This window comes from Eptatretus burgeri, chromosome 11, assembly GCF_056783735.1.
Source record: "Eptatretus burgeri isolate ZD-2024b chromosome 11, Ebu_testis_v1, whole genome shotgun sequence".
In the NCBI taxonomy this organism is placed as follows: domain Eukaryota; kingdom Metazoa; phylum Chordata; class Myxini; order Myxiniformes; family Myxinidae; genus Eptatretus; species Eptatretus burgeri.
The window spans coordinates 33,339,477-33,363,773 of NC_140971.1; the positions used below are offsets into that span (position 1 = coordinate 33,339,477).

General features: G+C 43.7%; 2 protein-coding genes across 2 annotated transcripts in view; one reads left to right on the forward strand and one right to left on the reverse strand.

Annotated features, from left to right (window-relative positions):
- Window positions 1-18,185, reverse strand: part of GLMP (glycosylated lysosomal membrane protein) — a 28,636-nt gene extending 10,451 nt beyond the window's left edge. Inside the window, exons 1-4 of the mRNA XM_085845846.1 lie at window positions 17,923-18,185; window positions 9,549-9,821; window positions 6,890-7,087; window positions 4,314-4,529 (exon numbers count right to left, since the gene is read on the reverse strand). Of these exons, the coding sequence (XP_085701972.1) occupies window positions 4,314-4,529; window positions 6,890-7,087; window positions 9,549-9,821; window positions 17,923-18,012 (777 nt within the window). The 5' untranslated portion in view covers window positions 18,013-18,185. The remainder of the gene's footprint in view (window positions 1-4,313; window positions 4,530-6,889; window positions 7,088-9,548; window positions 9,822-17,922) is intronic.
- Window positions 18,186-18,403: 218 nt separating this feature from the next.
- Window positions 18,404-24,297, forward strand: part of LOC147016808 (immunoglobulin superfamily DCC subclass member 4-like) — a 187,248-nt gene continuing 181,354 nt past the window's right edge. Inside the window, exon 1 of the mRNA XM_085845835.1 lies at window positions 18,404-18,587. Coding sequence (XP_085701961.1) covers window positions 18,582-18,587 — 6 coding nt within the window. The 5' untranslated portion in view covers window positions 18,404-18,581. The remainder of the gene's footprint in view (window positions 18,588-24,297) is intronic.

Genomic DNA, 24,297 nt, shown 5'->3' on the forward strand with positions numbered 1-24,297 from the left:
GACATGCGCTTCTGCTCAAGCTTGGAGTGCCACAGTACGAACCCAAAGATTGGAGACTGTTCATTGACAGCAGCAAGTGATCACTGAAATGTGTTCTGCTACACAACGGCAACCAGTTTGCCTCTGTACCCATCGCTCACTCGACTACACTGAAGGAGAAGTATGAAGCGGTGAAGTACGTGCTGGAGAAAATTGGTTATGATCAGCATAAGTGGTTTATTTGTGTTGACATGAAGATGGTGAACTTTTTGTTGGGACAACAGTCTGGCTTCACCAAGTACCCATGTTTTCTGTGCATGTGGGATAGTAGGGACCGTGCTCAGCATTACACGAAGAAGGACTGGCCTGTGCGGGAGGAATTGGTGCCATGCAAAGAAAGGAACGTCATCAACGACCCTCTGGTGGACAGAGACAGAATACTCTTCCCACCGCTGCACATCAAGCTCGGCTTAATCAAGCAGTTCACCAAGGCTCTGGACAAAGATGGTGACTGCTTCACTTACTTGTGCCAGGCTTTTCCAGGATTGACCATGGAGAAGTTGAAAGCTGGCATCTTTGATGGTTCTCAGATCCGTCAGCTCATCAGAGATCCAGAGTTCAAAAACTCAATGAACGAAGTGGAACTGGAAGCGTGGAAGACATTTGTTTTGGTAGTGAAGAACTTTCTTGGCAACAATAAGGCCAGAAACTACGCAGAACTTGTCAACAACATGCTGACTGCTTTCAGAAACCTGGGCTGCAACATGAGCATCAAGATGCACTACCTATTTTCACATATGAACCGGTTTCCTGAGAACCTGGGTTCAATGAGTGACGAGCAGGGGGAGAGATTCCATCAGGACATGAAGGAGATGGAGACCAGGTATCAGGGTCGCTGGGACGCAGTCATGATGGCTGACTACTGTTGGAATCTGAAGAGAGACCTCCCTGCCGCTGAACATTCCAGGAGTTCGAAGAAACGGAAGTTCAAGCCCTGAAGTTTGAACAGTGGTGACGCAACATGCAATTTACTTGTACTTACCTTTATCAATGCCCACCATTCAGATGACAGTAATCGATGTTTCTATCATGTAATCAATAAATGTTGTTGGCAAAACATTTTTTTTCTTAAAAACATGTTTAGGATGATATGTGTTGACAAAAATCAGCTGATAATGCCACAAAAATGTAATTGATTTTGTCACAAGATCTGATTTTTTCAAATCAACTTAGCACAAAAACCTGACCTGATGGAGAGAAACGGATGCCATTTCCTGATTCAGCAGTGCCAGAATACCCTAATTCACTTGTAGAAATCTAGACAACATTCAGAAAGTAAAAAATTGTTGACCAGTGTTCTTTTTTCTTCTTTGTTCTTGTTCTTTTTTTTTTTTTTCTTTTTTTTTTCTTGCTTTTTGTTCGTTTTTTTTTTTTTTTTTTTTTTGTTCTTGCACATCTTGCACATCTTGCAAGTTTTTGTTCTTGCACATCCATACTTTGAAGCAACTTTTGAATCTGGAAACATCTTTTGAAATAGAGGTCCAGCATGATCTGAGACTGATATGGGCAAGTTATGTTCCACAATAAATCCACTAAAGAGAAGTTCCGCTCGGGTAACATCCTCTTCCTCGCTTGTCCCTTGTTTGGTGAAATAATTCAGAAGTGTACCGGTACTCGTGCTCGAAGATCTCTCCTTTGCAATGTCTGTGTGCTGTTTGCTTCCAACGTGCTTCCGAATATCATCGCGACCTCCGTGCTCAACTGAAATATCAACGCTGCATACTGTACAATACGCATGATGAATTCCTCTTTCAGACTTTCGAATACACGGGTATTGGAGACTGTATTCGGTCTTGTACTTCTGAGACCATTTCTTGGTCTTCGTAAGCTTCTTTTCTGCCATTTCGTAATCAACATCGAGGGCTTGAAGCATCGGTAACTTCGAAGTCGATGTTCCACAGCTGCAGCGCGACTCGTAGAACTCTAGCGGCTGTTAAATTAAACACCGCACGGTGGTCGCGACCGCCGGGCTGGTACGGGGCCCAGCTGCATGCAGTGAGCGTATCGCATGCATATACACTGTGCATACATACCGCATGCACTGTATTGCACACATACCGCATGCACTAAATCTCAGTGCATGATCGCATAAGCGAGATCCAGACCCAATGTTTCGCTGCTCCTCATTTGAATTTGCAATTTTTTACGTACAATTTGGTAGCAGCGAACGTTATGGAGTTACCACATGCTATACGTAGCAGACGATGCTTTTCATTCAATTCTCATACTAGTACATTCTGATTAGTGAACAGTGCAAAAATATCAAAATTTCGGGAGGATAAGGATAGTGATCGTAAGGGCGGGAGTTTGGGTGAATTTTCGGAAGCCTCCCGATGAAATCGGGAGGGTTGGCATTGCTGTATAATGCAAGTTAAATGCTTCCATAACAATCTTTGTTAGTCTTGTAGAACTACATGTGCCCATGACGTTTATTGATTGGTGTTTAATTGATGCTTTGTTTGTTTCGGAGTGTTGAAAGCAGTCTTTGAAGCAATGTACGATTTCATCTAAATGAACTTTGGAATGAAATTCCACACAAAGATTGGACGATGGGAGAACCCAGATTTGGGTGATTGAGCATTCAACACATGATTATGCCTCCCCTTCCTGAGGAGATAAGATGGACCAATGTGGGAAAAGAAAGAAAAAACCCACTGAGGAGAAGGTTGAGCAAAGTCTTAACGTCGGCGTTGTGTGGTGCCTGCATGGAGGAATGTTCTCAGCCACACTCTCGATTGCCGCTCTGCAAATACATCGTGAACTTGCTCTGGTTGCTTCAATGTACGACAGGCCTGGAATTCCACACTGCGCTCCCTCAACCCAGTGTCTGGCCCAAACTTGTACTTGCCCACATCTACCTTCTCCTCAGCTCAAGGAGTGCTTCGATTGTGTTTCCCGTTGGGTGCCACTCTATCCACACCCTGACCTGTTTATCTTCTGACTTCGGGTAGCATGTTTCCAATGTGTGACACATGCTGATGAACAGGCCATATATTAAATGGAAACTCACTCATTTTCTGATATGAGCACACGCTGCCATTGTTGATTGAACTTGAATAATGGAAATCTTTTCTCCTTCAGGAATGGGACATGGTAATCATGTGTAAGAAAAATTATTCAAATTTTCCTTAAAAAAAAAAAACGTGGGAGTGTGGGGGAAAAATTTATATTAATGTATTTTAAATTGTAACAAATGGAGTTTCAGAAATGTAACTTTTATGCTGCAAATTGAATTGGCTGTCATTTCTGGCCAAAAGACTTTTGCCCTAAATGATAAGAAATGTGTTGTTCTGGAGCAGAGTGACCGAGCTGATAAATGAACCTTTGCTTAGAAAATGTACGAAGTGGCTTTTTGTCTAAAGGACACGTCTACAGTCTGGGTGAATATCCCCCAACCTCTCTCTCATGGAAGTATAAATATTTTGAAAGGCACATTGTTCTCAGTACGAGCACGTGAGGAAGTATAGTTTCTCAGTGGCTTGTACTCCTTGGAACTGACCAAGTACCAAGTTAGAATAAAACTCTCTGATGTAATGTAGAAGTGAATTGAATCGGGTTGGTCTAACTGTTAACTAAAGTAAGAATAATATTGCAAACAAATGGGGATTTTTTAAGTTCATTGTACAAGGGTGAGAAGTGTATGGTGTATAATTAGGAAATAAATTGTTTCACAAGGAAGGACTTGTGTGGACATCAGTTTTATCAGTGTCGATAGGGTTTTTTTGTAGGATTTTATAATCAAATCGGACAAACGTTAAACTCTGTCTGAAGTCAAATAGGATTCCACAATCGGCCGGTTAGAATCCTTCAGGAGCACAACGATCACAACAAGGTGGGTTTAAAAAATCCACATCAAGGCCAAAAACGATAAATAGCACGATCTTAGAAAGTTGTGGACAGATGACAAAACTAGGTCAATGAGTTGGGTTGGTGACAAGAACAAACAGATTCAATTTTGGTTCAGGTTCCGGATCCAGATCCGGCCCATCAGTGGGAGACAAAATGTAAACTGTTCAGGCAGCCAGAGGTATGCACTCCACCGAGTTCCCTTCTAGTTTTTTTTTTTAATACATCTATCTACCATATCAACGTGCTACCTGCCAAAAGTGCTTGTATGACATCACCCAATACATTAGACTGCTTGTTTGAGCATCCATCTCCCTCCCCCATCCCCCAAATTTGCACGTTATTTTCAATAACACTACAAACATACTTGGTGCAAGGATTCAGAATGTGCCAGCACTTCAGCCACAATTACACTGCTTTGGTGTTACCTCAAAGATGGTCGGTGTGTATTCATCATCTATTGACTTCTTGACTTCGAAAGAATAATTGCTCCCTTGGCTGAAGAGCATGAACTCGAGGGCGAAGCGCGTATAATTTCCTCGTGGTATAAATCCACTGATGCGCACCTCAAACTGTGAACAGTTTCCATTGTGAAGAAGGTGAGGTAGGCTGGGATCACGGCCATCTATTTCCAAGCCTTTCACCTGTGGGCAATAATAGTGAATGAGGGTCAGATAATGCAACAAAAAAAGCTCTAAATCAGACTTGGAAAAAAAAAAAAATATATATATATATATATGTATATATATATATATATATGTATATGTATATATATATGTATATATATATATATATATATATATATATATATATATATATATATATATATATATATATATATATATATGTATATATATATATATATATGTATATGTATATATATGTATATATATATATATATATATATATATATATATATATATATATATATATATATATATATATATACACAAAAACCCAAAAATGTCCAATATGAAATGTTGATTACGAGAAGCACCTGCTTCCTATGGGAGCCGTCAAGGGGGTCATGTTATTATGTTGTTACGATTCTAGGAACCGTATGCATTCAAACATACAGCTGACCCAAAGTTAGTTATGCCGTTAAGTATATGTGTAGACAGATTCCCTCCTCGTGTTTAGTGGGAAATTGAAGGGGTGCGTTGAAATGTTTTTTTAGTTAGGGTAATAAATCTTTATATCCATGCCCAATCACGATCCACTGTCCACCTGCTGTATCCGAAGGCCCGTTGGCCGGGGCAAAATCTTTGTGTTGTGGCTTCTTCTTGACGAGTCCAGACACGCGTCGAGGGTGGGGGCGGGTTTGTCCTGGCATGGCCGAAATCCAACCCAGAAAGGGCGGACCCATAGAGGCCCTGTCCAATCAGGGCGGACAGTGGCGTCGGCTTCACCAAGACCCCTCCCCGCTGAGAGATCTATAAATTAGGAAGCAACCCTCAGCATAGAGTCCTTGACTGGGAGATAAATTACGGCACCATCCTGAGATGGTTGAGAGAGAATTGTGTGTGGGTCGGCCGTGTTGGCTGGAGTCTGAGGTTGGAGAGAAACAGTGTTGGAGCGAGAGAGTGGTTGGAGTCGCGGGTTGCCAGAGAAAGGAGGAGGGTCGTGACGTGGAGGGTCTGCCCGCGTCTCGCCTTGGCGGCCCGTCTGTTGCGCTGGTTCGAGGGTGCCCGATCTTGACCGGGTCTCTCGTGGGTCCTGTCGGTGGCCCTGATCCCCGTCTCGGACTCCACTCTGCTCCACCCGTGCTCTTTCGCGGACATGGTCTCCGCGCGTGTGGCTGTCGGCCGAGCTGCACGACCACTGACAGGTGCCACACCGCGGAGTATCCCTTCACTCCAACATGCAGGTACCCCAAAAGAACTGCGACCTCAGCTCACCTCCCTCTCTGGCTGCAGGGGTCCTTTGCAATACACATGGGTTTATTTTCGTCTGAGTGTGTAGCACCATATTTAAGTAGAATTGTTTAAGTGTTTGATCATTGTAAATCTTGCCTGTATATCCCACGATAAGCCTGCTCTGAGTCCTTTTGTAAGTTGATTGTAAATACACCATTATTAGAAATGTTCCCAGCTCGTTTTCGTCTTTTCTTTCATTGGTCCAGCATGGTTCGGATCTGAGTTTAGCCGGGTCTTTATACCCGATAATCTATTTCCACATCCGAGCCGGTACATTCTTGGCGGGCCAGCTCGGCTGCATCCGAACCGGAAAGGTAGTTGGTAGTTGTGAGAGTGATCCGGTTCGGGCAAGACGTACCGAGGGCGTGGTTCCCCGGTAGACGACACCGCGTGGTTAATTAGGTAAATTGGTTCAAGACAAAAAGACCCTATGCTACGCGGTGGAGGTATTGGCGTCCAGTCGGTTAAGCGACCCGCCGCCTCACGGAATTATCTGTGAGCGACGGCCTACAATTCTGGGAGTCTGGTGGGAGATGACGTAACTTCCCCCACCTAGCGGTCGTTCTTGCCACCGGACCAGCCCGCAACAATATTTTTGCCTATTTTACTCCAAGGGGTCCCTGGATTATACACCCAAAAAATGGTTGCGATTGGTTCATCCGTTTTTGCGGTACCTGGGAACAGACGGATGAACAGATGGTGAATTAGAGTAAGATGAGTACAAGTCAAGTCCAAGGAAGAAAAAAAAACCCATCGACTTGTACGGCAAAAATAAGGTATTTCTTCCCTCCAGGTCTTCAAGACAGCTGTTCACCATCTCAGATCATTCCCATTCCAGAACCATGATCTTTTCTTCCCTCGCTAACCCCCACCCCCATTGTTTGTCCCAGTCTCCCTCTATCTTGGCCTTCGACTCTGTCTGTTGGTGTCACCCCCCCCCCCAACCACCACTACCACTCTCACTGTTTTTTGTCATGTTATGTCCTGTCCTAATCCGTTCAGTGTACTAGCTCTTCCAAGAACCTCAAGTATGTTTACAAAAAAGAAAATCCCCAAAGCGATCCAATTTAACCACAAGGCAAACTCACGGTGATGGTTACGGAGGCGTTCTGCAGAAGGTGTCCCGGGTCTGTTTTATTGTGTCCGTGGAACGTGGCCGTGTGGGTTGAGCGATTCACCGTGTGTGAGACGTCGTCCCACACAAAGTCCTCAAGCAGGTACGGCGGGAATACCGTAGTTGCATTATTCAGATTTCCTGTTGTTTTAGCATCATCAAATTCAAAAAGCTGTGAAGCAAGGAAGGAAGGCAAACGCAGGAACCATTAAAATCAAAATACAGGGTGTTCCTGAAATTAGCTTTCCTATTTTGAATGTAAATCTTCACTACAATTCACGGATCTCAAAAAGTAGTGGACGGATTCAGACGAAACTTGGTAGACACGTTGGGTGTGTGACAATGAAGAATTGATTAAATTTTGGTGAAGACATGGATCCGTATCCGGATCTGATTATTTTTTTAAGTGATTCTTCACCATTGAGAGATTGGGCTAAAAATGATACATAGCACGATATCTCAAAAAGTTGTGGATGGACTCAGATGAAACTTGGTGGACAGGTTGGAGCGGGGGGTGTCGCAAGGATGAATCGATTCAATTTCGGTGAAGATCTGAATGCAGATCTGGATACGAGAATTATTTAATTTTCAAAGTGCTTCTTCACCATTGAAAGATAGGGCCAAAAACGATGTAAAGCATGATATTTCAAAAATGTAATGGGCCCGATATGTTCTCGTGGATCAGGCATTGCATGGCGAAGGTACGCGCTCTACTGAGTGCCCTTCCAATTTATTACTATTATTATTATTAACACAAGAATAATCTAACTGGCAGTTTTCCATCAGAGAAAATTAAATATTTATATCCCGTGTGTCTCTCTGTCTCTGTCTATCAATCTATTGTGTGCAGCACAAGGCCGTGGGGATGCATCATTGGCTGGGGGACACGGCAGTACCGCTGATGCAATGCCCTCCAATGGTTAGGGCAAGAATTTGCAATTTGTTCAGGGTGCCGGCAAATGCCTGCCTACTCTTCGCGGAGGATACCATGGGATCTTTAACATCCACCAATGCCCGTTTAACATCCATCAGAGGGCCAAAACACACACACACACACACACACACACACACACACACACACACACACACACACACACACACACACACACACACACACACACACACACACACACACACACACACACACACACACACACACACTGATGAAATCGCCCTGCCTGTGAAACACCAGGATGACAGTTTATAGCTGGGTTGGGATTCAAGCCCAGGTTAGACAGCTTAGAGGTGAATGTGTGTACCTCTCGGCCATCCTACCAGCCCTGCATCAAGGTAGATCGAGTAGTTGAACTTAAGGAAATGTTACAAGCAGTTGAGAGCCTATTAATATACTTGCTGAGGACATCAATCTGCCGTTGCCAAACTTGGAAGGAGAATTCAGTTTGACCTCATTTAATTACATAATCTACATATTACTGAAAGGTGTGTGTGTGTGTGTGTGTGTGTGTGTGTGTGTGTGTGTGTGTGTGTGTGTGTGTGTGTGTGTGTGTGTGTGTGTGTGTGTGTGTGTGTGTGTGTGGTGTGTGGTGTGTGGTGTGCACATCATGCTTTAAAGCGCTCCTACTGCCATAGAGTGAGAAAGATGGTACCATTGGAAAGCTGATAATGGATTTACTTTGTCAGAAAGAAAAATAGATTTACTTGGTTGGAAAGTGAATAATAGGTTTACGTGGAACAAAAATGTGTCTAATCATAAAATTACCCGTTTTAAAAGTCCATCTTCTTGGGAGGGAAGAGGACAAAGCAGGACTTGGAGCTTTTTTTGTGGTTTAGCGGTTTCAACGGAATGACGGCCTTAGAATAAAGCGTGACGGACAAGGAAGGGGCACACAAAATTACATGCAGTAAAATCTCAAAGCCATAGGAAAATATATTATGGTGCACAAGAGAACCCAAACAACCACTATTACTGCCACAGTCACAGCCACGACAACAGCACTCGCCAGGCTGAACAGTTTACGTTTTGTAAACCACTGAAGGCCAGATCTGCATCTGTACCACATCCAAGATCTAATCAGCTTGCTCTTGTAATATCCAACTCATCTATGAAGTTTCACCCAAATCTGCCCGTAACTGTTTGAGATATCGTGCGATTATTTCGTTTTTGGCCCTCTCTCAATCGCGAAGAATCACTTTGAAAATTCTCGTATCCGGACCTTCCCCAAAATTGAATCAAATCGTCCTCGTCTCACTCCCAACATTTCCAGCAAATATCATCTGAATCCATCCACAACTTGAGATATCCTGCTCACAGACAAACAAACAAACAGATACAAGGGTGAAAACAAAACCTCCATCCATCTTCTTGGTGGAGGTAACAAGAACTAAGTGTTATAAAAGATCCTTTTCTGTTTCACTTCATTTTACATCTTAATTGAGACTCACAGATCGACATGCAATACGTCTGTGAAGTGCTACATGCTGTGTTCGATTAAACCGGTCAGCAAAGTGATGGGTTGGCAGTGCTAGCACCATGTTAAAGTACAACACAACTTGTACTGTGCACATCCAGAAAACCCATCCAGCTCAAAATATTGCTCATATGAAAACAGCAAAAACCATAGCCCCCCAACCCTGAGCAAACCCGCATGTAACATCGCAAGAATGTTTCTTGCCTTGGTCAGCACAAAAGCCATGGAGATGTCCACATCCTTTTGAGGGTGCACCTTGATAGCCTCTGAGGTTTGGTTCGAGGGGAATTTACAACCAGATGTCCAGTTCACAACCAGCTTGCTCTCGTTGCTCAGAGAATGGATGATAAGCAGCGTTGGAACACCATATGTGCTCCAAACGTAATGGAGTGTGTCGTGTGGGCCTGCAGCTCGTAGATGTACCAAGTTTGCATTTCCAGAAAGATTTTCACAATCAGGGTTAACTTCAAGTGTGATCTGTGGAGAGGTTGAACAAAAAAAAAAAATTGCTACATAGCTGAGGCAAGGGTCAGCAACTGATTTAAGAAAGCAGATTTAGGCACGGCCTCACTTTGGGCTGTGAGATCCACACATGCTAAAGCGTCCACCCCATGTACGCATCTACATATTACGTATGCAAAAAAAATGCTGTCGACTTCAATCATTTTCCCCTCTTAACCACTAGGTTTGAAATTATTTTATGCCGTGTCACAGCCATTTGTTGTTCATGGTCGTATATTGCAAGTAAGTGCAGGATGGGCTGGCAGGATTGCAAAGAGGCATGCACATTCGCTTCTGAGACGCATAGCCTGGGTTTGAATCTCAGCCCAGCTATAAGCTGTCAAATCCTGGTGCTTTGCAGACACGGCAAATCCATAAACACGTCTCGTCCATTGTATGTTCGGCATGTTAAACTGGGCGTCCAGTGTGCCAGCATTAGTTGTTGCACATTAAAGATCCTGCGGTGTCCTTCGTGAAAAGTAGGTGAACTACTGCCGGCACCCTGGAACAAATTACAAATACCCGCTCTAACCCACAGGGGGCACTGCATCAGCAGCACAGCTTTACCCTTTAAAAAAAACAACAAAAAAACGTTCCTACTCACAGCCATGTGCTACCTACATAATAAGAAGTGCAGGATATCATTAACAATGCTGAAATGTTCCCCTTCAAAGTTTGCTGCAAAAGTAATTTTTGTAAAAACTTGTTTGCTGTCGTTTGTGTACAATATATAAGGAGTTTTTAATCACTTGGCAAGTTAGGCTCCAAATGTAACGAGTTACACCACTTTCCACATTTTTTATTTTTCAATGGCTTGCAGGCAGTGTGACCACTCCTTGGCTTTTTTCACAAGATCTTGGCTGTTTGTTCACCTTGGCATCTTGGTTTTCTTGGCGTATAGGTTTTCTATTATCATCGCTTTTCCGAAACCTTGTGAATTCTTGGCTTTTTTTCATTGGCTCACCTTGAAATTTATGAAAATGAGGAGTGGTCACACTGGTTGCAGGGGGGTTTCCTTAAAAATATTATTTTCCTCATTCTTAGCCAAAAGTTATTTTTCATTCTTATATCAACATAGTACTCCAGTTGGACAAAAAAAAAGAAGTTATTTTAAGAGCTTTAATTTCTTGGAGATCTGTTATAATGGCTTGTTAACCGGAAAAAAAGGGATGAAAGCTGCGTGCCTTGCACTTCCAAATTACGAACATGTCCGACACATATTCATAAATATTTAGGGTCGCACAAAAATGTCGCTGGTTAACGAAATCCATATTTTATAGATACGTCAAAATATCATTTCAGTGTGAGGTTTTATGGCACATTCAATTATCTCTTGTTCTCGAGAATCTTCATAAAATATTGGGGAGTGTGGTAGTAGCAACTGCGTCAGTAATAAGTATTACAAGCGTTTAAATATAGTTTTTAATACCATGATGTAATTCAGTAATATATTGTGCTTCGGTCATTTTTTTAACCTTTATCTAAGGCTCACCTGAGGAGCTTATACGTAAATCGGCTGCAGGACGAAGACACGAGTCAACATCTATGTACTTAAACAGAAGGTAAAACACTCAGGTATAGGGTTGATAAAATAGGGAAACTCGAAGGAGGGAAAACTAGGAAAATCAATTATAAATAAAGATACCAGAAACACCCACACCCTTCAGGAGCATGATACCCCCTCCCTCTAGCGGGGTTAAGTAAAAACACTTGCACAATGCCACGTGCATAGTGCAAAATTACAAGTCATGTCACCGACCGACTTGTAATCCCCCCCCCCCTCCCGAACTCCCGCCATGACAATTTTTTTTTTAATCCCCAAAACCCAATCTGGCAAGTGACCCACATTATTCAGGTTTGACGCTTTTTGTCGCCAAAACCCACGGACCCGTTTTAGTATGGCCAAAACCCGTATTTGACAAAGTACGAACAATTGCAAAAATAAAGCAACGTTTCGCTTCCATCCCACTCTCAAGAATTCACACACACACTGACAGAGCTGTAACAAGCTCTTGCCGATATGCAAGGTACTGCTCTAATCTATTGGCTGTGTGGAGTCGTGAGCTTCACCCAACCGAAAGGCCAAGCACAACACCACACTCCAGGATTCTGTGTGTGATGGCACTTCACTTCCTCATGTCTACCATATTGCAATCACCCCAAATCAATCAGTATGTGCATTCCAATTTGCTCTTCAACTTCTTACTGTGGTATTTAATTAGTACTTTCGAATATCTTAAATGGTCGGATTCAATTCCAATTTGGATGATTTTCATTCATATACAGTGTGTCCACAAATTATCGTTCCAAATTCAAACCGCAATAAAAAATATAATGAAATAGGATACAACAATGCAATTTGATGCATGTGAAAGAACGTTCCTCAGCGTTTTGTCAAGATTATCAAATAGCATTTATCATCGTTTGGTTTCTGTAAACAAGTCAAAACTGCTCTTCTATGTGGGGATGTCATTTTCCAGAAATGTGATGTGATACATCACAGGTGACACCTGGAAACAAACAAACAACAGAGAGCTAATAAAACATCGTGAAAGGTTCTTTCACATGCATCAAACCACATTTCATTGTTGTTTTTCAAAAAAATTACAGTTTGAATTTGGAACGGTAAGAAGTGGACACCTTGAACTTTGCAAACTTTCTTCTGAACATTGTCACCCCAATGACAGTTTAAATTTCTTTTGAAGTTATCTGACTTGAAACCTCCTTATCATTAATCTCAGTATTCTGGTTATTTGGTTATTTTGTATCACTGAGAAACTCACGAGCAGCAATTTTAACCTTGACCACGATACTCTTCCACCTCCCCCTCTCCTCAGCCAACTCTCTCCCCTCTCCAACCACCCCTACCCCTACCTTTCAGATATCAGGTCAGGTCAGATATGGGAGCATGCAATAGAGCAGCGCGTTGCTGCATCCACTTTCTGCCAGTATTCCAGAGGCCTCCGTCTGGCCATCCCCCAGGCAGATGCATGGCCCATCCCTATCTCCTTGAGATGCTGATCAACCTGCTGCAGCCACTAGACGCATGGTCGGTCCATTGGCCTCCTCCACTCACGAGGCATCTCTCACTGAGAGAATCTGGTGAACAGGATTAGCGTCAAGAAAACGAGCCACATGTCCATACAGCCCCAGCTGACGATAACGGATTACGCAGGTAACAAATCTCATTTGAGTCTCAGCAACCGCTTGTTGGACACAAAGTCCAACCAGCAATAGCAAAGGATTCTCCGAAGAGACCTGGTACCAAAGGAATTAAGTCTTCATCTCAGATCCCTGGTCAGTCCAAGTTTCACATCCGAAGAGCAAGACTGGAAGCACCAAGGACCTGAAGACTCGGACTTTCATCCTCCTGCACAGCAATGGGCAGCGCCACACCCCACGATCCAGTGAATCCACGACTCCCCAGGCCTAACTCGGACGTCTGTTGACTTCTGGCTCACAACAGCCTCTTACAGATACCCCTCCTTACACAATCCTCCCATCTAAACTGGTCTACCTCTTTTCCTCCAACCTTGCTCCCTCAACCTATCCACTCTGCCATTATATCTTCCCCCATACACACCAAGTGCCCAGCCTATCTCAGCCAGCATTCCATCAATCTCCCAATCAAACTCATCTGCACACAAATTTCCTCCCTCAGTTCATCCATCCTCCTATCCACACTCTTCACTCCCACAATATTCTTGACCCAGTTGTTCTCGCAAGCCTGCAGCCTCTATTGTCGTCTGTCAGTGCCAGTCTCCAGACCGTAAAGGTAAGCTGGCATTACACACGACATCAGAACCTTCCCTTTCAATTATCATTCTGTCTGCCATTACTCCCTCCACCCTCCTCCATGCACTCACACCCACCTGAATCCTCTTCTGCACCTCTGCCTCAGACTTACCATTCCTTATCACTGTTCCTCCCAGATACTCAAACCTATTTCTGTCTTCGTGCAAGTATCCCAGAGACTCAAACCTATTTCCCTGCCTGATCTCCTTCCTCTCTAACGTGATATTCATTTATTTTCTCTGCTGCCCGACCCACATCACCTCAGTCTCTCCATACTCATCTTCAGCACATGCTTCCCAAATGCCACCTTCCACTCCCCCAGTACTTCTACATCTCCCGCCCACTCCACCACAACAGCCAGATCGTTCACATACAACATCCTCCCCATGCTACCCCTCAAGCTCACCTTCCTGCTTACTATACCAGCTCCCTCACCATGATAAACATAAGTGGGCTGAGATGGTTTCCAGACATCAAACCAATGTTCACGCTGAACTCCTCAGACTTCAAAGGACCAACCTAAACTCTTCCCTTCGTTCCCTTGTACATCCCTTCCACCAACCTGACTTGCTTCCGGCATTCCCATCCTTCTCAGTGTTGCCATCACCATCTTTCTCGGGACAGTGTTGTAGGCCTTCTCCAGGTCCACAGATCCTAAATGCCATTTCACCTTGCACCACCAACGTCTTCTCCACCAGCTGTCTTCGTGCAAGTATCCCATCCGTCATCCCCCTACTGCTCTTCTCCGATCTCCATCTCCACACTCTTCCTTATCCTCCCGTTCAGAATCCTCTCCACCACCTTCACAACATAACTTAGGAGCGTAATGCCCCGACACTTCCCTGGATCTTGAACATTGCCCTTCCCCTTCCATATCGGCACAATTAACCCTGTCCGCCACTCCTATGGAGTTGAACCCCCTCTCATCCAATATAATTGAACAGCCTATTCATCCAACTAACTCCAAATTCTTCTACTTTAATTATCACCTCAGTACACACCTCATCAATGCCTGGCACTCTTCCCTTCTTCGTCCTCAATGCCATCCACACTTCCTCCTTTGTGATCTCCACCAACTCCATGTTCCCCTCTACATAACAAGGTAGCTCCAGCTCACCAATGCTTCCTTCCCAATTCAACAGCTATTTAAAATGTCCTTCCCACACCTTCAATACTGCCCCCCTCTGTCACAAGCCTCACATCACCACATTTGAAACTGCTGAAACCACATTTGGTTTAAAAAGAAAAAATAGAAAAACCCAAAACCCCCGCTTTCAATTCTGACAAAACCATTTTTCATCGCCACCAATTAGGCATGTTTGTAAAACCTTCCCAGGAACACCCCCAGTACAACCACTAGGTTTCAACTCATTCCGTCCAACCGTTTAGGAGTGCATTTAAATCAAACAAAGATGCACAAACCAAATTATATATAGTATGATTACAAGAAGATGGACATACATATGGGATTTGAGTCCAAGTTCCCAACATGAAAAGCCAGAGGTTCAAATGAGAACATGACAGGCCAATCCAAAACAAAATGAACAAATTTTAGACCCAGTGTTGGTTTCACTGCAGCACTTTCAGTTGTTTTTATGCCACGATTGCCGTAAACAAATGTTCAATATGAGCACAACTATGTGCACAATTTCCGGACGGATACACGCATGGTTTCCTTTTCACGTCAAGACTTGCAGACTCATGGGACTTCAATCTGGTTCTGGCATTCACGTGTCTTCTTGCAAATGTAGATAAAAGGTAAAAACTTTCAACTGAAAAAAATATATATAAAATTATACACACACACACAGACGCACAGGCACGTGGGCACGCACACGCACGACCCTTCCAACACTCCTCGAGCCAAAGAAGCTGCAGAAAGCAACCCAAGAAGATAAGACCAACACAAGGTAAGCGCTACGCTGTTTCGAACCCTTCCCAGAGTTCCTCAACAACTATAAAGACGTTCACACAAAGTACACACGTGAGAATCCCAATGCAACACACCCTCTCAGCTACCGGACCGGATTCATGGTGAGAGATGGGGGTGGGTCGGTCTTTATTTATATATTGACTGCTTTTGATGTTTGCATGTGGTACATGCTTGGGAGCCCCGTTGGTATGCATTGCTGTCTGCGCTATCACTGACGATTCGCCAATAAGTGTTGAAACCGGTCCGGTAGCTGAGGAGGTGTGTAGCATTAGGATTTTCACGTGTGTACCGTGCGAACGTCTTTGTAGCTGAGGAACTCTGGGAAGGGTTCTAAACAGCATGGCACTTTCCTTGTGTAGGTCTTCGTGGGTTGCTTTATGCAGCTTCTTTGGCTGGAGGAGTGTGGGAGGGGTCAATTGTTTATATAAGGGGCATTTTCACAAAAGCGGGTCAGGTAACGGTAAAGAACAAACTCAAAAATCAACTTTCTTTGATATTCTCGAAATAGTGCTCGAACCCCTTTATAAGGCCAAGAAAAATGTTCAAATGATGTCAGCAACGCAGGATCACCATAAGGCCTCTGCACTGACTGGACAATATATGCTTGATAAAAATTATCGGACAGTCTTTACCGTTACCGGACCCCCTTTTGTGAAAATGTCCCATAATCCTAGCCACCTGGCTTTAGTTGATTTGGTGAGAGCCGATCGGCTATTCCCTCCATTCACAGGTGAGAGATGTGGGTGTGTCAGATATAACTAACACACACACACACACACACACACACACACACACACACACACACACACACACACACACACACACACACACACACACACACACACACACACACACACACACACACACACACACACACACACACACATTCCGAGCCCTGGTCTGTGCTGTAAGTTTGACATAACCATTGACAGTAACTGAAGCTTGTGATTGTGACCCATTCCAACATTAATCAGACCCCATCAATGAGAATTGAATAACCAGATGGAAGCGGTGATTGGCAGAAATGTGGCAAACAAAACATAAAGAAGAGTTCAGTGTGGAATGACCATGTACATTCAGGGGTGACTGAGATCATTCCTACAAGCGGCTGAAGGAGAAAGGGATTTATGCATTAGAAAGGTTAGGAGGCAATTATGAGGGCATATGCTTCAGATAATGAGGGATTTTGATAGAATAGTGCATCTCTAAGTTTTTTTTCAGCAGAATGGACAGTGACAGGACCAAGACCCATATTTTTAGAGTAAAGAAGAGTTAAGTCAGTCATAATGCAAGGGCCTTTCATTCAGAGTATGTAGTTAATGTATGGAATTGTCTTCCTGGAAAGGTAACGGCAGCAGAAATGGTAGATAAGAATTTAAGCTGGATTTAGAAATAGGTACCGAGAAGCAATGGGGATAGAGGGGTGCATGGACATTGGCGAGATTGGGAGGTACCTTTGGTATGGATCGGTGAGCGTACATACCGCATGTTTAGCAATTGGGATGTCTAGGGTCCCATCAAAAAGTGAATGCACCGCCAGTGCTTGTTCATTACTCCCCCTTACAACCCACTCCACCCCAAGAAAATTGAAAATAAACATCCTGATGTGCCCGTTCTTGTCCCAGTGTTCTCTTCACTTCTCCTTCACCCCACTCTCGCCTTCCTGGTAGGGTCACCATACATCCGGTTTTCCCCAGATGTCATCCTTTTCGGTCCGTAAATCTCCGGCCAGCTTTTTAAAAAATATATAAAGAAGTCCAAGATTTTGCCTTTTTTTTAACCTTATTAAAACCATAAAAACCATTTTTGTTCATTTCATTTTGGTAGATGGTAACAAATGTAGATGGTAATACTAACTTCCCTCCCCCAATGACATGAAGTTAAACTGATAGATTGGATAAATGTGGCAACAGAGGGCCTCATCGGGTATGTTGGTACGACAGAGGGCGGGTATGTTGGTACGACAGAGGGCGAGTATGTTGGTATAACAGAGGGCCTCATTGGGTATGTTGATATAACAGAGGGCGGGTATGTTGGTATAACAGAGGGCCTCATTGGGTATGTTGATATAACAGAGGGCGGGTATGTTGATATAACAGAGGGCGGGTATGTTGGTATAACAGAGGGCCTCATTGGGTATGTTGATATAACAGAGGGCGGGTATGTTGGGTCCAAAGGCCTCATTCAAAATCCAACTTCCTTGTACAACCACGACCCACATGGACGAGGGTGATCCTTCTAGTTTTTCAGGTGAAGTTCCATTACTTTTCGGCTCGGCTCGGCACGGCACGGTACGGTACGGCACGGTACGGCACGGCACGGCACGGTACGGCACGGTACGGTACTCACGTTCCTGCGGAAATCCTGCTTTTTAGACTGCACCACCCCAATAGTGAAAAACAAGAAGATCGCCACAGCAAGCCAGACAAGGTGATTCATGGTTGGTGCTCAACTGAAAGCCGGAAAATAAATAAACAAACAAGAGAAATACACCGAACACAGAGAAAAGGCGTAAAGCCGCTGCGAGGCGGGTAAACAGCAACTCAGCTGAGCCGAAACGTATTTCAGCACGTGAGATGATGATGATGATGATGATGATGGTTGTTGTTGTTGTTGTTGTTGTTAGAAAAAAACGTTGATCTTTAACGTTATAAAACATATGTACCTCACATACTTTAAAAAAAATACCGCGAAATATAACACTGATACTAAATAAATTGACACGATTTTTTTGAAGTTAAACAGAGAGCCATAACTAAAGATTCCCCAAATAGACCTTTTTTTTTCTGCCGTCAGCTACACCGCAATAACCAGTCTTCACTTCGTCAACCACCACAATTATTCCCACATGTCGGCTTCGCCGTGGGAAACAAATGTTTCAGGAACCGGCTGTCCTGGCCTGATGTTCGACTCAGTATTTGGGGCAGAAATTTGTTCATAATGCCGGCGATAGCTCGCCGACTCTTCAGGGAAGGACACCGAAAAATCTTTACCGCGTCCACCAACGAATGCCGGTAAGACGGGGCGTTCGGTTTTAACGTTCATCCGAGGGACGACACAAACATTGATGAATCATCCTGCCTTGTGAAAGGAACACCAGGATGACAGTTTAGAGCTGGGTCAGGATTCGAACCCAGGCTAGACAGCTTAGACTATGGAGACGAGTGTGCCTACCTGTCGGCCATCCAATTGGTTCACGAAAAAATAAGTGACCACTGTTGGCTGCTCTTAGAGAATCCTTATTCTGGACATTTCCATCTGTCCGTCTGTCCGCGAAACTTTGGTCAAGCCTAGGGGCGAAACCACTCAACCGATTCCAATGAAATTTGGTAGGTAGGACCAATATTTGTGGGAATCGTGTGCTTTCGAATATGGGACCCCGGGCCCTAGCAACGGCATAGCAACGGCCCTTTAAAGTGGTCAAAAAAAATCGAAAAAAAATCCAAAAAAAATTCGAAAACTCGAAGCTTAGAGTTCTGTGCGCAATCTATCTTGCTCCCTTCATGCCAATTTGCAGCCCAAACAAAAAATATTTGTAGGAGGAGATAGGTTTTGGGCGAGTACATGTCAAACTTTTCAGAAACGGTTAATTGTGAATATCTCTAAGAGAAAGAATCTGATTTTGATGAAACTTGGGTGAAATGTGTACCACGTGGCTAGCATGAACACAAAAATAAATGGTTGCTATGCACACCTCCGTTGCTTAGGCCTAAGTCACATTTGCTCTCCGGCGAGGATACGGCGGCCGTACGCTCTCTGAATTGACAGAGTTTCTGTGGTGGCCTCAGGGTGGCCCTATGTCGTTTGGCTATCTTTTCCAGGCCGTAGGGGTCGCCGTGGAATTATAACGCGGAGTTATAAATTTTTTCATGTCTACGTTGGCCGTAGCAATTCGACATGCCGTAGTTGTGATGTAGTTGTGTTCCACGTCGACCGTACGTAGGGCGTACGGTGGACTTGTGTTATTCGTGCGGCTGCCATAGTCTCTCATCAATGAAAAATGAATTTTGCCCTAAAAACCGAATACATTTTAAAAAACCGAACACAACGAGGCGTTCATGTTTGTTCACGTGTCTCCCCCACCTGTTCGAGCCGCATCTTCGCGCTTTGTTCATTCAGTTCGTCGGTGGAAGTCCTCGTGAAAGCATCTCTCGTGTGTCGATCGCTACTTTACCTCGTGTTTTCACCTTGATTTGTGTTTTTTTTTTTTTTTTAATCATCTTGTGTTTTAATTAATAACAAAAAAGCAATCCGATCACGTGGTGTGACGGACTGTCGGGCAAGGATTTAATTTCACAGAAAAACCGGTTGTAATTTGGAATATCCATGATTACCTCAGCCCGATGCGTTTGATGAAAGTGATTGTGGTTCTGGGGGCATCATGTTTGATGAGCTGCCCTGGGGGCAGCGCTCGCAGAGTGCGTGAGCAATCGGAACCCAGGCCGGAGCACGAGCCTGTGTGGACCTTTGGATGTGGTGATTGTACCAGTTTATATACCATACACTGCCACCGAAGGTCATTTACTCATCTTATTTTACCTTAAACATGGGGAATTTCAGTTGAAAGTGTCTTGAAAGTGGGTTTTCTTTGGGTCCACGAACGGATTAATTCACTCCATTATTTCTTATTGGGAAAATAGTTTGGGAATCGAACTTTTTGCAATCCGAACAGCCTCCTGGAACGAATTCAATTCGGATTCTGGGGGCACCACGTACTGGTATATTCCGAACTGTTACATTTTTATTTCAGTAAAAAAAGAACTGGTATATATATATATACCCACTCGTTACCGTCCGTCTGGCCGCACGTTCACGTTCACCTTGCGGGCACCTTGAGGCTACCTTGCGTCTGCCTTGAAAATTGTATGGCCGCCGCAGGGACGCCCTAAGGTCACCGTGCGACATCAAATCAAATACCGTACGGCACCCCCACGTTTTCGGTCTCCACAATTTATAAATACGCCGTGCGGCTACCCGAAAAATAAAAACAAATGTGACTGCTACATTGTGTGACCATGGAAATACTGCGGCCGCCGTATAATTGCTAGTGGCCGTAGATTTTGGCGACCCCACGGCCGCCGTGGCAAATGTGACTTAGGCCTGAGCAACAGCTAAAATACTTTATCGTACAACGTACACTTATTGTGGACTGTACAAAAAATCAATACTTCCGAAACTGGACCTCCGAGGGACCTGTTTTTTTTTGTGCCCAAGGTGAATGTCTTACAGCATCATATAAAAAAAAATAAAATCTTTAGCGAATAGATAAATGGAATTACCAGGGCTGCCATTTGTTAGAGTCTCTTTGGAAACATGCCTGAAATTTCACAAGGCGGGTTTCTGGGCGCAAACCAAGAGGGCTGTGGTAATCATATTTATTGTGCTAAATTGATTGATAGCATGTACATGAATATCGGCTAGTCGCATCGGCCAGCTTTCCATCTAGAGCGAGCAGCCATGTCGCCGACCGGCTTGTTGGGAAAGTCGATCCAATCGAAAAAAAAAAAAAAATTCAAAATTTTTTTTTTGAAATTTGATCTACCCTTATCCATCAGTATTTCCGTCGATATGTTTATCTGTTGGGTAGTCGATCCAGTCGAAAAAAAAATTTTTTTGAAATTTGTTCTTCCCTTATCAGTTTTTCCGTCGATATGTTTGTCTGTCTGTCTGTCTCTCTGTCTGTCAGTCTGTTCGGTCCAGTGCTCCGTTAATACAATGGCGATTTTGATGAAACTTGGTGGTTAGGTTCATACCATGACCTAGTTGTGTGCAAATGAGAACCGTTGCTGTGGACCCCACCGTTGCCGAGCAATGGGACTTTGAAATTTTTGAAAAATCATTAAAAATATATTTTTTCGAAAATCAAAAATTGGGCCACGAGCGACTGTGGGCAGTACAATCAGCCATATTGTCAAAAATTTCCAGCCGAATCCTATGAAAACTGTCGGAGAAGATAGACTTTGAATGAACCCTGGTCAAAAACAATAAAAAAAATGAAGTTCGTTATATCTCAGAGACTATGAGTCAGATATGCATGAAACTGGTATGGTGGGTTCATGGTATGTCCTAGTTATGTGTGAGAAAGAACCGTTGCTATGGACCCCTCCGTTGCCTAGCAACGGCCGAAAAACCTCTAAGTGTGGGAGTATTTTAACGAAAAAACAATCTGCAGCATTAACCCTTGAAGCTAGAATCATGAATTTTCTTGTGCTTAATCCTCAGGTCATTCCCCATCGAACGGGCCTGTCGCGTCAGGTTCTATTGGGTAGGCGACTACCCATGTCCGCCTACCAGCTTTTGGGTAGTCGATCCAGTCGAAAAAAAGATTTATTCAAATTATTTTATTGAAATTTGTTCTACCCTTATTATCAGTTTTTTCGTCGATATGTTGGGTAGTCGATCTAGTCGAAAATTTTTTTTTTGAGATTTGTTCTACCCTTATTATCAGTATTTAAAATGGCGATTTCAGTTAATACAATGGTGATTTCGATGAAACTTGGTTGGTAGGTTCATACCATGACCTAGTTGTGTGCAAATGAGAACCGTTGTTATGAACACCACCGTTAACTAGCAACGGGACTTTGAAATTTTTGAAAAATCATAAAAAATTATGTTTTCGAAAATCAAAAATCAGGCCACGAGCGACTGTGGGCAGTACATTCAGCCATATTGTCAAAAATTTCCAGCCAGATCCTATGAAAACTGTCGGAGAAGATAGACTTTGAATGAACGCTGGTCGAAAACAATAAAAAAACGAAGTTCGTTGTATCTCAGAGACTATGAGTCAGATATACATGAAACTGGTATGGTAGGGTCATAGTATGTCCTAGTTATGTGTGAGAAAGAACCGTTGCTATGGACCCCTCCGTTGCCTAGCAATGGCCGAAAAACCTCTAAATCTGGGGGTATTTTAACGAAAAAACAATCTGCAGCATTAACCCTTGAAGCTAGAATCATGAATTTTCTTGTGCTTAATCCTCAGGTCATTCCCCCATCGACGGGCCCATCACATCAAGTTATATTGGGTAGGCGACTACCCATGTCCGCCTACCGGCTTGTCTATCTGTCTGTCTGTCTGTCCCGAGCATAGCTCCGTGGGTTTTGATCCAATCCTGATAAAATTTTGGTGGGAGGTTTATATCATGATCTACTTGTGTTTTCCTGAGAATGGGCGTGGTGTGCCCATTATGGGCAGAGCTACGCCCAAAAAACATGTGTTTTTAGGGGTAGCCAATTTCAATTTGCATCTTCTCCTAGGGGGTTTGTCGAATCTGACAGGGGTTTCAGTATTTGGTTAGCCCAATGGCACCTGCATAGCCCCATGGAGCTCGATTTTTCATTTTCGTCCCAAGGTCAAGGTCACAAGGTCATGAACTTAGAAAATTGCAAATTTTGACATAAAAATCCATCTTCTCTCTCCTTCTCTCTCCTCTCTCCTTCTCTCTCCTTCTCTCTCCTCTCTCTCCTTCTCTCTCCTTTTGCGCCGAAGAAGGTGGAGAAGTTTCTTTCAACCTTTGACTCTGATTCTGCAACTTGACTCGACAGCATAATATAAGCTCACGTATCCTAAAAACTTTCTTTGCTGCTCTTGTACATCCTCTCTCTGCACTTTTCGCCCTATCATTTACCCCAGGTCATCTTCCATCTGCTTGAAAATCGACCAACATCACTGCATTACATCTAAAGACACAAAAACTGATCCCCCTAAATACAGACCAATTCGCTTACTTCCAATAATCAGCAAGGTTGTGGAATGCGTCATCGCAGTTGATATGAAGTCCTTTCTTTTCTCCAATAACCTCATCTCAGATCACCAATTTGGTTTCAGACCAGGTCACCTTAGGCTTGCTGATCAGACTTTTCCAACAATGGATAGAGGCCCTCATTGTCAAGCATGAGATCAGGGCCATCTCTCTGGATATCTCCCATGCTTTTGACATAGTCTGGCATCCTGTCTTGCTCTCTAAACTTTCTGCCTATGGTGTTCAAAGCCAACTCCACACGTGACTGACTGACTTCCTCTATTCTCGATGCTAACTTGTGGTTTTCAATAGAATCTTTTAATCTCCTCTCCCTGTTACGGTTGGAATACCCAAGGCAGTGTTCTGGGCCGAGTCCTATTCCTGAGCTCATCAACATCCCTATGGGATCCCTATTCCTGATATTCATCAACATCTCTTTGGGATCATTGGCAGGTTGCTCTCCCCCACCTCCCACACACCCATTGGCAGGTTGTCCCCCTTTCCACTCATTCGTTCCTGAGGGGGGGGGGGTTATTTGTGTCCATGGCCTGATCCTGGTTACTACCAACACATATGCAAAATTTGGTGGAGATCGGGCCTGCGCTTCTTTTTCTCAAGGATTTTCAGATATACATACATACATACATACATATAAATAATTTCCTTATGTAATATCGTAGAATGATCGATCTGACTCTCTGGAAAATACCCTTTATCGATTTGCTGACGACTCCACCCTCTACCGTGATATCCCTTATCCTTCAGACAGGCAGGCAGCAGCCGCTTCCCTCTCTTCACACCTTTTTCAAAATCCCAAGCTGATCAAACACTTAGAATATGTCTTTCAATGCTGACAAATCTCACGCTCTCACTATCTCTCTCTGAAAGGACCGTATGGCAACCTCCCTCTTCCATCTGCTTTCTTAACAATCCTTTTGAGGAAGTTCAGTCAATCAAATTCCTGGGTCTCACTATCAGCCAT